This window comes from Cucumis melo, chromosome 1 (assembly GCF_025177605.1).
Source record: "Cucumis melo cultivar AY chromosome 1, USDA_Cmelo_AY_1.0, whole genome shotgun sequence".
NCBI lineage: Eukaryota > Viridiplantae > Streptophyta > Magnoliopsida > Cucurbitales > Cucurbitaceae > Cucumis > Cucumis melo.
This window is the reverse complement of record NC_066857.1, coordinates 10,706,529-10,722,260: the sequence shown is the minus strand read 5'-3', so window position 1 is coordinate 10,722,260 and position 15,732 is coordinate 10,706,529. Positions and strand designations below refer to the sequence as shown.

Below are 15,732 nucleotides of genomic sequence, written 5' to 3'. Positions count from 1 at the left end.
AAAGAATGATAGGCAATCTTACAAAATTAACTCTTAAAGACGGGTGTGAACTTTTAAGTACACTAGAGCTAAAAGTACAATACTTATCTTCAGCTAAAATTTTCTAGATGATTAAGGTGTACTTTTACTTAGGCATATATTTCAACTAATAAACATTCTCTAAGTCTAGGTGATTTATCTAAGCATAACTTATTGTACTAAAAATTTAACCTACGATGTCTACATGATAAACATGTTTTATTACCTCGTGCATGCTCGTAAAACGAACTAATTTTGACCTCCAGACAACAAGTATTGCATAAATCTTCAACTTTAAACCTTCAACCTTAGTCATATTATCCAACTTTTTGTCAAGATCTAATCAAATGAGTTTCTTGTAACTAGTTTTACAAGATATCAACATATTTCTATGAAACTGGTGAATTTGTTTATCCTAAGTGAGGATGCACTTTATTATTACTATAAATTATTATCACCTAATTGATTTTAGGAAAAATTGCATAAACCACCTCTAAACTATGATATTAGCTAGGATTACACTCTTAAACTTTCAATTTGATCAATTATGCCCCTTATACTTTGTTAATGATTTCAATCTGACCCCTTTATTGAATTAACGTTTATTCTTTGATTATTATTGGATAGTTTAGAATTAACACATGAAAATAAAGATTCTCTCATCTTCTATTCGTTTCTCACACTTCTTTCTTCTCCCTTCACCATCTCTCTGCCTTTTCATCTTCCTCTCCCCCTTCTCTAAGAAACTTGGTCGATTTTGGTCAATTTCGAACATAATAAAATATGAGAGAGATTGAAGAAAAAAAGGGTCGTACTATATACTATATTGTAGTGAAAAGAAATATACTATATTGTAGTGAAAAGAAGTGAATGCTTGAATTTTTTTTTTTTTTTTCCTTTCTCCTTCTTCCTTTTTTTTTTCACAACTTAATTCAATCTCTCACTTTCTCCTAACTTGAATTGGAATTTGTAGAAGGTTTGATTAACAAAGTATAAAAACATATCATAGCTCAAGGGTGGTTTACGCAATTTTTTCTTGATTTTACAACTCTCATAACTTAGACACCTAATCCTATAATGGACATCTAACATGCAATCTATGTAACATAAATATGAATATTCACACCATGAAATAATATATATTTATACTACTCTTAACCATGATTTCATGAATTGATTAGTGACAGTGGAATACTTGATTTTTTTTTTTTTTTTTTTTTTGGTATGATTAAATGGTTACTTTTGTGTAAATTTTGTGGTCGATTCAGCAAAAACGAGAGAAAAAATTTACATTTAAAGTTCAATTACGTAATTGCAAGCTTATGTTGAAAATTGATTCAACATTAATTGTATTGGTAAAAAAATTAAAATCTGTCAAACTTCGGATCACATTACTTTTACTCTGCTTCTAGTGATTGCCTAATTAAATTTTGAGGCCATCATCCTATAATTAGAGCTGTGCATCTTCAATTCAATTATTAAAAATCAAATTAAAATTGGACTAAAATAAATTTAATTCATCGATAAAAAAAAATTACATAAAGTAACGCTCTATTACTAATTTTCTGAGGGAACCACCACGGTACCAAATTCATAGGTCGTAAAAAACAATTCATCATAAAAATATAAATTAAGCAAATGTGTGATCAGATCCTCCTACATGAATCTTTAGCTAACAAAATTGGACATTTCATACAAGAACTGTATTTTCTTTCCACACTTGAGCAAGGCTTTCAGGTGCTCAATAAACATCATTAGATTTTACTCTAACAGAAATATACCTCCTATATCGACTAGTCCATCCTTAAGATACCTCAAGTGATTAGATTTTGGGTTTTACCCTTTCTTGCTCCCATGTTTCTTTACCCTCAAAGCTTGTCGTTTTTCCTCCCTGCAGAGAGTTTGAAATGAACCGTCAAAATCTTTCAGAGAATACAACCATATGGATATTGCTAAAACAACGAACTCTCGAGGCTACGCAAATGATGGGAAAGATCAGCCAGTTGCTCACCTAGCTCTTGAAATTTCCTCTCTTGAAGGAAATTTTCTCTTCTGCCTCCGCTCCACGGAGGGCTTGGATTCTTTGCCATTGCCAACCGCGTGATTTTGTGAACCCTTCTTCCCCTTTTCACCGTCATTTAATTGCGGGTGAAGACATTCACCGTCGTTCTTCTCATTTCCACCTTTCTTTGTGTCATTATCTTCTTCCACAACCTCGTCCAATGATTCTGAAGATTTTGCAGATGGAATCTTGTTGCTCATTTTTTTCAACTGTATAACAGTGGAAACTAATTAATCCAGAGTTATATTACATTCAAATCAAAAGGTTCTTTATGTTACAAGCTATAATAGAATATCAATTCCAAGTTGAAAGATAAAACAATAGAATGAATGCCAACCTCCATGCAGCAAAAATCATGATGGCCATCGTTGGTTCGAAAAACACAAAAAAAGCAAAAAGCAAAAACAAAAATGAAAACATAAACTAAATGAAAATAATATAGTTTTACAAATATAGGATCTTGATGGTCACAACTTTTGTTCACTTTCATATGTTTCTTGAACAGTCCCTTTGTAACTTAGGTTGAACTCCTAGATAACAATCCAAGAAAAAAACATGCAACTTAAAATTGTTCCTCATGTCAGTTCTCTATTGTTTTTTGTTTTCATCCAATTAATTTTACTCATTTTTGTTTACTTATGCTTCTCTGACCTGAATATCTCCAACTTAACCAAAATAATAATAAAATAAAAACAAACACTCAGAACCTCACGCACGGTAATGTGTTGAGCATGTCTAAGTTTAGGGAAGAGGATCTCGACGTACATCAATCCTTGACGAAATTTGAGTATGTATGGATCCAAGGTGTATACTAGATTTACTAATTTGAGTATGTATGAAATCTACCTTTGCAACAAAAAAACCATCCATGTTGTGTACATGAGGGTAGAAACGTCTTGTCTTTTCTAAAGATGGGTGGAAACGTTTTTCCCTGAACCGGATAAACCTAAAAGAAAAGTAGATTTGTTAAATGAGGGTATGAACAAAAATAGGAGTGACTTCTTTGTAAGCCTAGAAAAAAGTATTTTGGGGTACCCAGGACGTCCAAAATCAAGGCCACATGGCACAAGCTTCACGTCCCTCTTTCTAAGTGCATAGTCAACAATTGCTTCATTCTGCACCATGCAAATGTGCGATTAGTACTTGGCAGTATTCCGCCTAGAAAAAAATAACAAAAGGCATTGATAGTAATACAAACCTCATCAACCATTATGGAGCATGTGGAGTAAACAACATATCCCCCAGATTTTGAATTTGAATCAACCATGTCAATTGCAGCGAGTATAAGTTGCTGTGAACACAATAAGATTTATTGGAAACTCTCCTTTTGTCCAATGGAACCAAAAAAGTAATTAAAGGAACATTTGTTGGGTCCCCAAAAATACATAATATACACCTTCTGCAACTCAGCGCACTTCTGGATTTCCTCTAAGCTTTTTGAGGTTTTAACAGATTCATCCTTGGATACAACCTAACACGGGGAAAAAAAAAGATTTAGTTTACAAAACAATAATGGACGAGACAAAAATAAAGAGCCCAATATATTGGCACGCGTTACTTACTCCAGATCCACTGCAAGGGGCATCTAATAGAACTCTATCAGCTGTATTCATGCCCAATACTTTTGGGAGCTGAATGAGAACAAACAAAAAGGGAAAAAAAAAAAAAAAAAAAAAAAATTGCTTATATTCTCAGACACAAATATGCAGCAGCTAATTTCTCCCAAAAAAATTATATGAAAAAATTGTATACTCAGACTAAGCCCACTATATTTGACATTGTGAAAGACATGTATTAGTATAAATTGGAAAATAGGTGGTGGGGAGAATAATGATAACCAGACCTCTTTCCCATCATAATTGCATACAACAGTATTTGTCACTCCCATCCGATGTAAATTTGCAGTAAGTGACTTCAATCTTTGTGCTTTAATTTCATTTGCAAATATTATCCCTAAGATAGTCAAACAGTTGATGAACAAATAGAATCAGAACAGTCAAAATTTTACGTCAAAATTCACAAATAGAAGAAACAGAGAATCAACTATAGGTGCAACAGTGAAGGCTATGACATGCTAAAAGATCAGAATGGTATATCTTGGAGAATATATAGTGCACAACTGTAGTGAACAACTGGACATTTCTCAAAAGATAAAAATTGTCAACGGAATTTTACATTTATCAATCTAGATAAAACTACTTTCCAACTACATTCCCTACTCTCAAACATTTTTTATATGTAACAGCTTGAACTGAAAAGCCTTCAAAGGAAACCCTGCTAAAGGAAAGGTCATACCCTCATTTACAAGTGCCCCCATAAAACTTGAGCTTGCATGAATCCATTTTCATAGCAATTTTAAAACAATAACTGAATTGAATGGATTTGAACCAACCAGTGCTATCCAAACTGGTTTGTAACCCTCATTCGGTTTGATCCAGTTGGCATTTAATATAATTGTTATCAAACAAATTATTCGGGTCTAGACAAAATTTACCACAGAAAAGCAAAAATTATACCCATCCACACCTCAAACCCTTAACCAACCAGTTCTTATTACCCATAAGAATAATACATTTATATTTACTCTATAAGAATACATTGGAGGTCATGGTCAACAGATTACTTCAGCAAACTAGACTATGTACACGGACATCAACATATCTTAATTGGGATGCACATACCACTATTTTTCATGAGTGCCGCTATGTAAGTAGTTTTACCACCAGGTGCTGCCCTGCAATAGTTTCAAACTATTATAAGAGAAGATATTTGATACAATAGTGTGCCAAATATCCAACTACATTGATAGTGACTATACTACTGTAACATAGAATGGATTTCAAGTTGCTAAATTTTGGAATCAAACAGCCAAGTCATTTCTCACCAAAGAGTACAAAGGTTAGAGTTGATGGCCATAAATGGGATATAGAGAATAAAGTTCAAATAAGCCAACTTTGCTGGATATGGCATCCTTTTCATCAGTATAAAAAGTAACAATAAAGTATAACTGAGAAGCAATGTTATTCACTTACGCCATGTCAACAATTCGTTCTTTTTCTTGAGGAGCAAGGGCCATCACAGGCAGAAAGGAGCTTGCACCTTGTAGCTGTAAAGATAAAACATATCTATTTACTACTTAAAGTACTAAGAAGCATACATAAAGATAATAGAATTATAACAAAATTTACCATGTAAAAACCAGCCATATATTCAGGAGTCGCTCCAATTGGAACTTGGGAATCATATACAACAAGTCCAACCTGCAATAAGCATAGGAAAGCTAATTACTTACTTATTTTTTAAAAATATAAAAATAAAAAAACAGAGAGAGAAGAAAGAAAAGAAAGAAGCAAGAATGGAGGATAACTTATCAGAAACTAGGCACCTTACCTTTGACCACTTGCTCAAAGGATCTAAGTTCACACCTCTGTTAATCAGAACATCAGCCAAATCTCGCCTTCTTGTCTATTAGCAAAGTGAAGTATTTCAATAAGATACAAATATCAGAAATCTCATATCACAAACAGGGCCAACTGTATGGAAACTACCTTTAAAGTGTTAGTCCGCAAACATATTGGTCTAGGCTTTTCAAAAGCTTCAATAAGTTCCATTAGCTCAACTACTGGAAACATCTGAATACAAAGCATGTTGATCATTAACTTTTACTCCCAACACTAACACAATAGGAAAATAATTATCAACGAGTGGTTACCTCAACCAGCACCCCAATAAGAAACTCATTATACCCATAGTATGAGCCAATATCTTTCTTAAGTTGTTCAACATAGTCCTTGCGGGTTGCCCCCTCTTGCCTCAAAGCCTTGAAATTTGAAAGAACTCGAACAACTAAAATTGCATTCCAGCAGACATGGGATGACATTAGTACAGAAGAAACTATGGAAATAATAAATTGCAGAGAACAAATGAAGATGCATACTCTCTCTTATCCGCCTTTGTAAATTTGAAAGGTCAGGAGGTCTAAGTGACTCTTCTTCAAGTTCCTAATAAAACATAGTAATCACGAAGACATCTGTAAGAAAATAAAATACCATAAACCAATCACATCAAAATCACACAAACTAAACACGGCGAAACTGCATATGAATGCAACCTCCTTGGTCGGTAATCTGAACTCATCGGACTCATCTTTAATATTGAGCTGCATTTCATCAGCGGCATCCTTTTCTTCCCTCGCCCTTTTCTCATCGATGATTCTCGACTTGTCTTCGATGTCAGTTTCATCAGAATCAGAACTTGAAACCGAGCCTGAATCATTCTCTTCATCTAGAAAACGAAAATTTTCGATAAACCCCACAGAACAAGGTAACAGGAGAAGACAAATCATTATGAGAAAAAGAAAAAGGAAAAGATAATGACCTTCGTCACTTCCTTGGAGAAAATCATGAGCCAAAGGGTCATCACCATCCGAAGAATCTTCAGAACCAGACCCAGATCCTTCTTCATCACTATCAATCAGTCCATTATCTACTTCTTCCTCATCCAGAGCATCAGAAAGGTCAGAATCATCCTCTTCCTCCTTAGAACGCTTAGGAGTGAAAAGCTCGTCCTTCTTCTTCCTTTTCGATGGAGGGTCGTCCCGTTTCACACTCTTCTTCTTGTTAAACTTGGTGGCAGCCATTGGAAGATGCAGAATTTCTTTGCTGGATGGAACCCGTCACCGAAACTTGGAACTACAAAGTGAAGAAGTAGCGACCAATTCGGGAAACAGAAAGATATAATAAGGAAGACATCGACAAGAATCGTCGACAAATGGGGTTTAGGGTTTTGGCAAAGGGAAAATTTGATTACACAAGTGTTAAACCGGTCCGGTCTTTTCAAGTTTTGACAGACCGACTCGAATCGACCCGGCCAAAAGCTTTCAAAACCAACCAATGGTTGATACGGAACGCAATTCCCAACCTACCTCACCGGATATAACCCATGATTAAAATATTAATTTTGATACGGATAATTATTTTAGAAAAATGATCAAAAATTAAATATTTGACAAAAATATTTACAACAGTTTTGAAAACGAAAACAAATTCACTAGTCCACAGAAAAAAATATAAAAAATGCTTCCATCAACATGCAATTAATTAGTGGTGATCGTGTACCAAATCTGAACGATCTTAGTTTAAGATGGTGTACCAAGATTTTTATATTTTTATAATATCATTTTTATATTTGGTACAACAATATTGTACAAATATCTTTTAGATTTGGTACACGACTATGTACCCAAATCTAAATGATCGTATACATCTCAACAATTTTTTTTTCGCATACCAAATAAAAATCTTTTATATTTGGTCCACGATCTTCTACTAATATCGTTTAGATTTAGTTAAGATTTGGCTACACAATCATGTACCAATATCCCGACAATTTTTATTCAAGATCGTGCACCAAGATCTTTCATATTTGTTACACGATCATGAACCAAGTAACACTTTAGAAAAAATAATACAAAATTTACGATGAATTGAAAACAAAGAGCATGATTTCAAAAAATATAAAAGAAAAATTGTAGAAGAAGAAAGAAGATGAAAAGGAAAAGAAAAATTGTAGAAGAAGAGAAGAAGAAAGATATTTTTAAAAAATTGGTCCGCTTCATGGCCTTTTTTATTTTGTTATTGGACCATAAATATTTTGGTATTCTATTATATTTATAAAAATTTATATAATAAAATTATTGAAAATATTTACAATCCTAGCAAAGTATCATTGTTTGATGTTTATTAATGACAGGTGATAATAGGCTATCATCCCCTATCATTGATAAGCATTGAAAGTCTATATGTGTCTATCATGATTGATCACTAGGTTCATTTTGCTAGACTTGAAAACAATCTTTTTAATTTTGATCTGATGATTTCAATCTTACGAATATATCGATAAACTATAAACATCTTTTTTTAAGAATGATCGATATTGTTAGACATTGATATTTCTGTAAGTAAACAAATTATTAAATGAAAATATTTATTTAGATTAATTATTATGTTGATTTTTCTTCCAACTAAATTTTGGATATTATTTATTTGTGTTTCGATTTATATTGGATTTAATGAATGATATTTTATTGTATTTTAGAAACATATAGAGAAGATATCGAAAATATCAATTAATTTTTAATATCAATTTAAACTCTTTGATTTACAAATATATCACCATGTAGACGGATATTTTAATTCTTGAATATAACACCAATTATCTTTTAAAGGTTAAATAGTTTGACTCTCATCTTACAATATTTTTTAATATAGCAATTGCTGAGTGGGATTTAATCTCCAACTTCTAGGAGATGAAGAGTTGAGAAGTCTTAGTAGGGTTGGATACCCGCAAGATCTGCCCGAATCGGGAGAATCAAAAGATGGAGTCAAAAGGGAGACAATATATATTTAGTATTTATGTATATTTATATTTATATTGGAAAAATTATAATAGATGGCAAAACTTATTAAGGAAATAAAAAACATAGATTGGGTTTTTAACATTTTTGCAAAAATAGAAAAAAAAAAAAACAAACTTTCATTTTCATTATTTTTGTCTTTCCATATTACCCTTTAATATAAATCCCCTCCCTCCCACCCACTCAATTAAAAGGAAATTTAAAACTCGTTAATTTGAGGTAATTGATTTAAAAATTACTGAAATTTTGGATGTTACACTTATATACAATAAAATCTTATGATCTTCTTTTTGATAAGTAGTGAAATTGTTAGACAATATTAGCAATATATTCGTGCGTGTTCGTTTTTATTTTGTTGAGGAATTGTTTAATCAGATGTCTAAGAAGGACTTTGTTTCTTGGAATGTTATGTTATCTGAGTTTGCTCGTAATGGATTTGTGGAGAAGGCTAGAAAAATATTTGATCAAATGTTGGTTAAGAATGAAATTTTGTGTAATGAGTTATTGTTAGCATATGTTCATAATAGAAAGGCTAAGGATGCTAGAAGATTGTTTGATTTTTCTTAGTTCATATTTTAGTTGGAGATTGAGTATCGTATCTTAATTAGTTCATGATCGCTATTTGATCACCATCTAATTGTTATCTTTATTATCCATTTGATTGTTTTGAGATTATTGGAATTTAAATATGTTTTGTTATATTGATTTTGTCTCAGTTTTAATGTTGATTTTGTCATGGCTTCAATGATATGATGTACTTATCTTTCATATATCACTAAATTGTCATACTTACATTGCAATGTGAATAATAATATCAAATAACAATCAACATAAAATCTTAATTAAACAACAATTAGATAACAATCACATAGCAATAAGTGGAATCAGATAACAATAAGATAGCAAATAACAATTAGACATGCTAAACAATATAAACTAATCAGATGACAATCAAGCAATATAAAAAAATTAATATGACAAGAAGAAAGTAATCAAATGACAATCAGAAGGTAATCACATGACTATCTCAAAATGCTAACTAAATAGGTAATTAGATGGCAATAAAAAGATAATCAAATGGCTATCTCATAAGGTTAACTGAAATTAATAATAAAACAATATAACACAATCAAATGACAGTCAAAAAGGTAATCAAATGAATATCTTACAAGGCTAATTGAAATTTAAAAAAAAAAAAGATGCGAAGGGAATTAGATGACAATCAGATAACAATCAAATTGTTTTAAAAAATGAGGCATATTTTCAACTTTTTAGTTCAAGCCCATTGGCGATTTTGGTATAGGATAATCGAACATGTCTTTTTTGCATTTTAAAAATTAAAGTGACATAGGCCTAATTTAGTTAATTTTTTATGCTAGAGATGAAGTGACCCTTTATATTGAATAGTGACTTTATACTAATTTTTCAATTTTATTTCATAATTTAATTAAGAAAAATTTTCATAAATATGACAAACCGGTAAAATATTTATTGCCAGTGTAACAAAGCACATGAATTTAGCCATTATTTAAATATTCCAGTTTTGTTTTTCCCTTTCTTTCTTCTCTGTCTTTCTTCTCCTCTTCGTATGTGAATTTTTTTTCCTTTCCATCGTCTTTATTCTTTTTCTCTTTTTTTCCAAACTGTTATTTAGTTCAAAATTGTGTATCAAATATAAAAGATCTATTTTTTTTTCAAACTTTTATTTGGTTGTTCAAGATCATGTAGACTTGAAAAAATGTCGTTTAGATTTGGGACGATCGTGTACAAAAAATAGCGATCGTTTATTTTTCTTCATACACGATCGTCTAGACAAATCTAAACGATCGTGTACTAAAAGAATTAAAAAAAATCATTTAGTCAAATCTAAACGATCGTGTATCAAAGAATATTGAAAAAATAAACGATCTTGTATAAAAAAATCTTGAAAAAAATTGTTTAGCCAAATCTAAACAATCGTGTACCAAACTTTCAAAAAATATCGTTTAAATTTGGCTAATCAAATCTAAATGATCGTGTACCCAAATCTAAACGATCGTTAACCAAATTAAACAATAGATTGAACAAATAAATCGTTTATATTTGACTATCAAAATCTAAACAATCAAATCTAAACGATTGTATATTAAATAATAGCCAAATCTAAACAATCAAATCTAAACGATCGTGTACCAAGTATATTACACGCGTTGTTGACAACGTGGTTCATGGGACATTTTTTGTATTTTCATTGTGGGCCTATGGACTTTTTTCGTTTTCGAAATTGTTTTATACAGTGTAAATATTTTGCCGTTTTGTTATATTTTTTTAAAAGACCCCTTTAATTAACACTAGAATATTTTTAATTTTTATTTACTTTAATAAATAAAGCAACATTAATACTAATTTGTCGTATAAAATGTTTACCTTTCAATATAAATATAAAAATTTAATTGATTTAAAATAAATAATAATAAATTTTAAAAGAATAAAAGACGGGAAATTCTTACCTTCGAGGACTCGATCCCCAAACAGTAATTTTGCAACCTCAACCTTGACTGATAACACTTGGAATGTATTACTATCTTCTTCTTAGTTAACGATCTTTTCCAAGTTTGATGTGCTAATTGTTTATTTTGTAGATATTTGGTACTTAAGAGGTATAATAAAGTGTTTAAGGTTAAACAATTCTAAATCGAGCCAATTTAAGGTAGTATTACATCAAGTTGAGAAAATGACCAAAATACCCATAGGAGTAAATGTGTGTATAATAAAGTGTATGGCACTTTTCCCAGTGCTAAATCGAGTGTAGAGAAGAGGCGTAATGGCACATTGCCCTATGCAAATTCGTAAGAGCACATCTTTGGAGAATGGTAGCCAAATGTCGTGGTGTTTTGGTGTTTGAGGAACGTGTGTGTGTTGAGTCACTGCGGCATGCTGTGCATTGACAACAAATGTCAAGAGTTGCAGCGCTTTACTATTTTCTATAAAAGGCTTCTAAATGTGAAGTACGAGGATCAGACTGAAAATGAGCACATATCCCAACAGCATAAGCAATATCAAGTCGACTGGCAGTTAAATATAATAGACTTTCGATCATGCTTCGTCTGTTAAGCTTTTGATATACTATTGTACCATTAGTATCTTTGGTAATTTTAACATGTGTCGCAGCTGAAATCCTTTTATGTCTAGACTGCTCTAACCCGAATTTTTTAACTATATTGTTGGCATACTTTTCTTGAGATAAGAATATACTTTCACTTCTCTGTTTCATTTGTAGGCCTAGAAAACAAGATAATTCTCCCACCATACTTATCTCAAATTCTGATTTTATGATATCAATAAAGTTATTAACAAGATCTCGAGGAAAATCCCCAAATATAATAATAGCGACATAAATTTGTGCTACAATTAAATTATCATTCGTTATATGAATAAATAATGTCTTGTCAGTCCCACCTCTAAAATATCCTTTACAACTCAAATAAATTGTCAATCGTTCGTACCAGGCTCTAGGAGCTTGCTTAAGCCCATATAAAGCTTTATTAAGCTTATACACATGTTGAGGAAATGCAGAATCAATAAATTCTTCAGGTTGTGCAAATAGACTTCTTCGTTCAAATAACCATTCAAGGCACTCGTGACATCTATTTGATATAATTTAAATATGCGGATACACGATATTCCGAGCAACAAGTGAATAGCTTCAAGTCTGGCAACTGGTGTAAATGTTCCATCAAAGTCAACTCCCTCGACCTAAGCATAACTCTGAGCTACCAATCGAGCTTTATTTCTTGTTACATACCCAACTTTATCAGTCTTATTTTTTAAAATCCATTTTGTACCTATTATATTAGCTCCTTCAGGTTTAGGAACTAATGTCCATACGTTATTACGCTTAAATTGAAGTAGTTCTTCTTGCATTACATTTATCCAATATTCATCCTTAAGAGCGACATCAACAGTCGATGGTTCAATGGCAGACGTACAACATAAATCAACGATCATTTTTTAATAATCTACTTTCTCCTTCTTTCTAGTGGTAATTCCAGCTGAAGGATTACCAATTATTGAGCTTGATGGATGATTCTTTCTTACATATATTGATGGAATAAGTTCAGTGTCATTAGCTGTAACATCCTTAGATGATGATTTTGAGTTTCTATCAGCACTATCTGCCTGAATATCAACTTTAGGTGCTTTAGTAGGAATAGTAGAAGAAACGACAGGTACATTTGGTGCTTCATGATCCTCATCAATAGTTCGTTTGGCAGTAGGTTCAAGATCATTTACCACAACATTGATTATTTCCATAACTGTTTTAGATCTATTATTAAATACTCTGTAAGCTCGACTATTCTGAGAATATCCAATAAAGATTCCTTGTTCTGATTTCACATCCCACTTTCGATGATATTCTTTGTTAGCAAGAATATTACAAATACTTCCAAAGACATGAAAATACTTCACATTAGGCTTTCTTCCCTTCCATAGTTCATATAAAGTGACAGTAGTTCCAGATCGACTCGTAACTCTATTATGAATGTGACAGGCTGTGTTAACAGCTTCTGTCCAAAAGTTTAAAGGCAAACCTTTGACATGTATCATGACCCGAGCCATTTTTTGTAGAGTTCTATTTTTTCTTTCAACTACTTTATTTTGCTGAGGAGTTATAGAAGCAAAAAATTCATGATGTATTCCTTTCGACTCACAAAAGTTATTTAGATCTTCATGTTCAAACTCCTTACCATGATCGCTTCTGATCCTAATAATCTTTTTTCCTTTTTCACGTTGTAAATTTAAGCAAAGGCTGATACAACTTTTAACAGTATCAAATTTACCTTTCAAGAACCGAACTCAAGTAAATCTGAAAAAATTATCCACAGCAACAAATACATACTTCTTGCCTCCAAGACTTTCAATTTGTATCGGCCTCATAAGATCCAGATGTAGTAGTTCAAGAATTCTATTTGTGGAACATTCTTTTAAACTTTTGTGAGACACTTTGGTTTGCTTTCCAATTAGACAGTCTCCACAAAAGAATTTACTATTGATGTCTATATTTGGAATACCTACCATAGCCTCATTTTTTATAGCTTTATCTATGCTCCTTAAGCTAATATGCCCCAATTTTCTATGCCACAACCAGGTTTGATCTTCTTTAGTTGAGTGATATATATGAGAGTTATTAAAGATCCAATGGTAACAATTATCTGCCTGTCGACTACTACTCATAAACATATGATTATCTTTGTCAACTACAACACAACTGGCTTTGCTAAAATTCACACTGTAACCTTGATCGTATAACTGACTCACACTAATCAGATTTGCTTTTAATTCATCCACATATCTAACATCATTTAGATAAGGTAGATTATTTTTATCAATGTTTCCTTTAGCTATGATTCTTCCTCTTGCACCATCTCTAAACGTAACATGACCCAAGACACATTCCTTTAACTCAGAGAAAAATGACTTGTTTTCGGTCATATGTCTAGAACATCCACTACCAAAGTACCACGCATCATTTGTGGCTTGAACAGTTGTAAAGGCAATATTGCAGTGTTCAGACGGTTTAACTCTCTAGACCATATGACTTCTTTTTCCTCTGTTCCAATTTTTTAAAGTTGATTTATGCTTTAGATTGCCATACTCTGCCTCCCGCTGGCACCATTTGTCTCTCTGTAGTTTAAAACAAAAAGGTCTGATATGACCTTTTTTACCACAGTAATAACAAATCCATCTTGTAGTTTTAGCTGGAGGACTAACAACTATCATTGTAGGAACTGTTTCAGTTTCGTCTTTTACTAAAGCAAGAACAAACTTTATTTTAGTTGTAGGTTTAACACTTCTTACTGAAGCATCAAAACTAAGACCGTATTTACTTGAACTGTTCTGTCTTGAATTTAATATTAAGTATAAATTTTCAGTTCCTAAATTCAACATCTTCACAAATTTTATCGTCTGATCGTAGTCATTCTGAACTTCTTTCAATTTCAGCTTTAAAGATGATATGACAAACATTAATCGTTCATTTTCTTCCATAAGGTCTTGAATTCTTTCTTTTTGTATTGCTCTGGCTTCAGAATTTTCCTTCCACAACACTTTAAGTTCCTCAAAAGTCAGTTCTTCATCATAATTTTCTTCGAAACATTCACTTTCGTCTCCAAAATCGATTTCTGTAATACATGTTATGAAAGCATTCATGTCATTATCATCTTTACTATCATCAATGTCCTCATCTAACAAGGTAGCACGAAAGATTTTCTTTTTTCTTCTTAGAAACGTGGGACTTTCAGCCTGATAATGACCAACTCTCGCACATTCTCTGCATCTAAAAAACCTTCATTCTCCCTTCTTTTTCTTTCCATAATCACCGCCCCTTCTATTTGAGTCTTCATTATACCTTCTTGTAGTGTTCTCACCATCTTTCCTTCGATATTGATTTGAATTTTTAGCATTCGCTCCTATAGTATTCATATTTTTGAATTTCCTAACTACTTTAGAGAACTGCTTTGTTAGTAGAGCTATTGACTCATCCATGTTGGCTTCGTTATCAGATTGATTCATTGTTGTCTCTTCTTCATATATGGATTTAAAAGCGATCCTCTTGCCTTTCTTGTTCTCTCTATCAGATACATCCATTTCAAACGTAAGCAGAGACCCAAATAACTCATCAAGTTTTAATGTAGTAATATAATGTGCTTCCTCTATGGTAGTGACCTTCATGTTAAACTTCCTAGGTAAAGACCGTAGCACCTTTCGCACAATCTTAGAATCAGGAATTTTTTTCACCACAGCAACAGTGATTCATTAGCAACCTCCAGAACTCCCTCATTGTACTTTGAAACCCATTCATCTTTAGACATTTTCAATGCTTCAAATTTCGATGTTATCAGCTGTAATCTGGATATCTTGACTTTAGAAGTTTCTTCATAAGCAACTTCCAATATTCTCCATGCTTCTTTGGTTGTACTACAGAAGTTTATAAATTTGAACACATTTAGGTCCATACCATTGAATATTGCATTTAGAGCTCTAGCATTCCCAACTGATGCTTGTTCTTCAGCATCAGTCCAATCAACCTCAGGTTTCGGAACTGATACACCATCCACAGTAATCATCGGAGGTTCATAACCAGCCACAAGAGTCCTCCAAGCTTTCCCATCTAAAGTTTTAATAAATAATATCATACGAGGCTTCCAATATGAGTAATTTTTACCATCCAGTACAGGAGGAAGAGAAGTTGAAAGTC

At 32.2% G+C, this 15,732-nt stretch overlaps 2 protein-coding genes across 2 annotated transcripts; both read right to left on the bottom strand.

Moving 5' to 3' along the window:
• Positions 1-1,614: 1,614 nt before the first annotated feature.
• Positions 1,615-6,856, bottom strand: LOC103501261 (26S rRNA (cytosine-C(5))-methyltransferase NOP2B-like). The gene is made up of 17 exons (XM_008464796.3): positions 6,458-6,856; positions 6,192-6,364; positions 6,018-6,081; positions 5,793-5,926; positions 5,629-5,712; positions 5,471-5,545; positions 5,269-5,340; positions 5,113-5,186; positions 4,762-4,814; positions 3,924-4,033; positions 3,643-3,711; positions 3,477-3,551; positions 3,279-3,371; positions 3,116-3,195; positions 2,927-3,026; positions 2,030-2,289; positions 1,615-1,909 (listed from the first exon to the last, which is right to left on the bottom strand). Exons 1-17 carry the CDS (start codon positions 6,717-6,719, stop codon positions 1,855-1,857), a joined length of 1,833 nt encoding a protein of 610 aa, XP_008463018.1. The 5' UTR covers positions 6,720-6,856; the 3' UTR covers positions 1,615-1,854.
• Positions 6,857-13,331: 6,475 nt separating this feature from the next.
• Positions 13,332-15,206, bottom strand: LOC127148365 (uncharacterized). Its single transcript, XM_051081853.1, has 3 exons — positions 14,903-15,206; positions 14,201-14,656; positions 13,332-14,011 (listed from the first exon to the last, which is right to left on the bottom strand). The coding sequence occupies exons 1-3, from the start codon at positions 15,204-15,206 to the stop codon at positions 13,332-13,334; spliced, it is 1,440 nt and encodes a 479-aa protein (XP_050937810.1).
• Between the last annotated feature and the right edge of the window lie 526 nt (positions 15,207-15,732).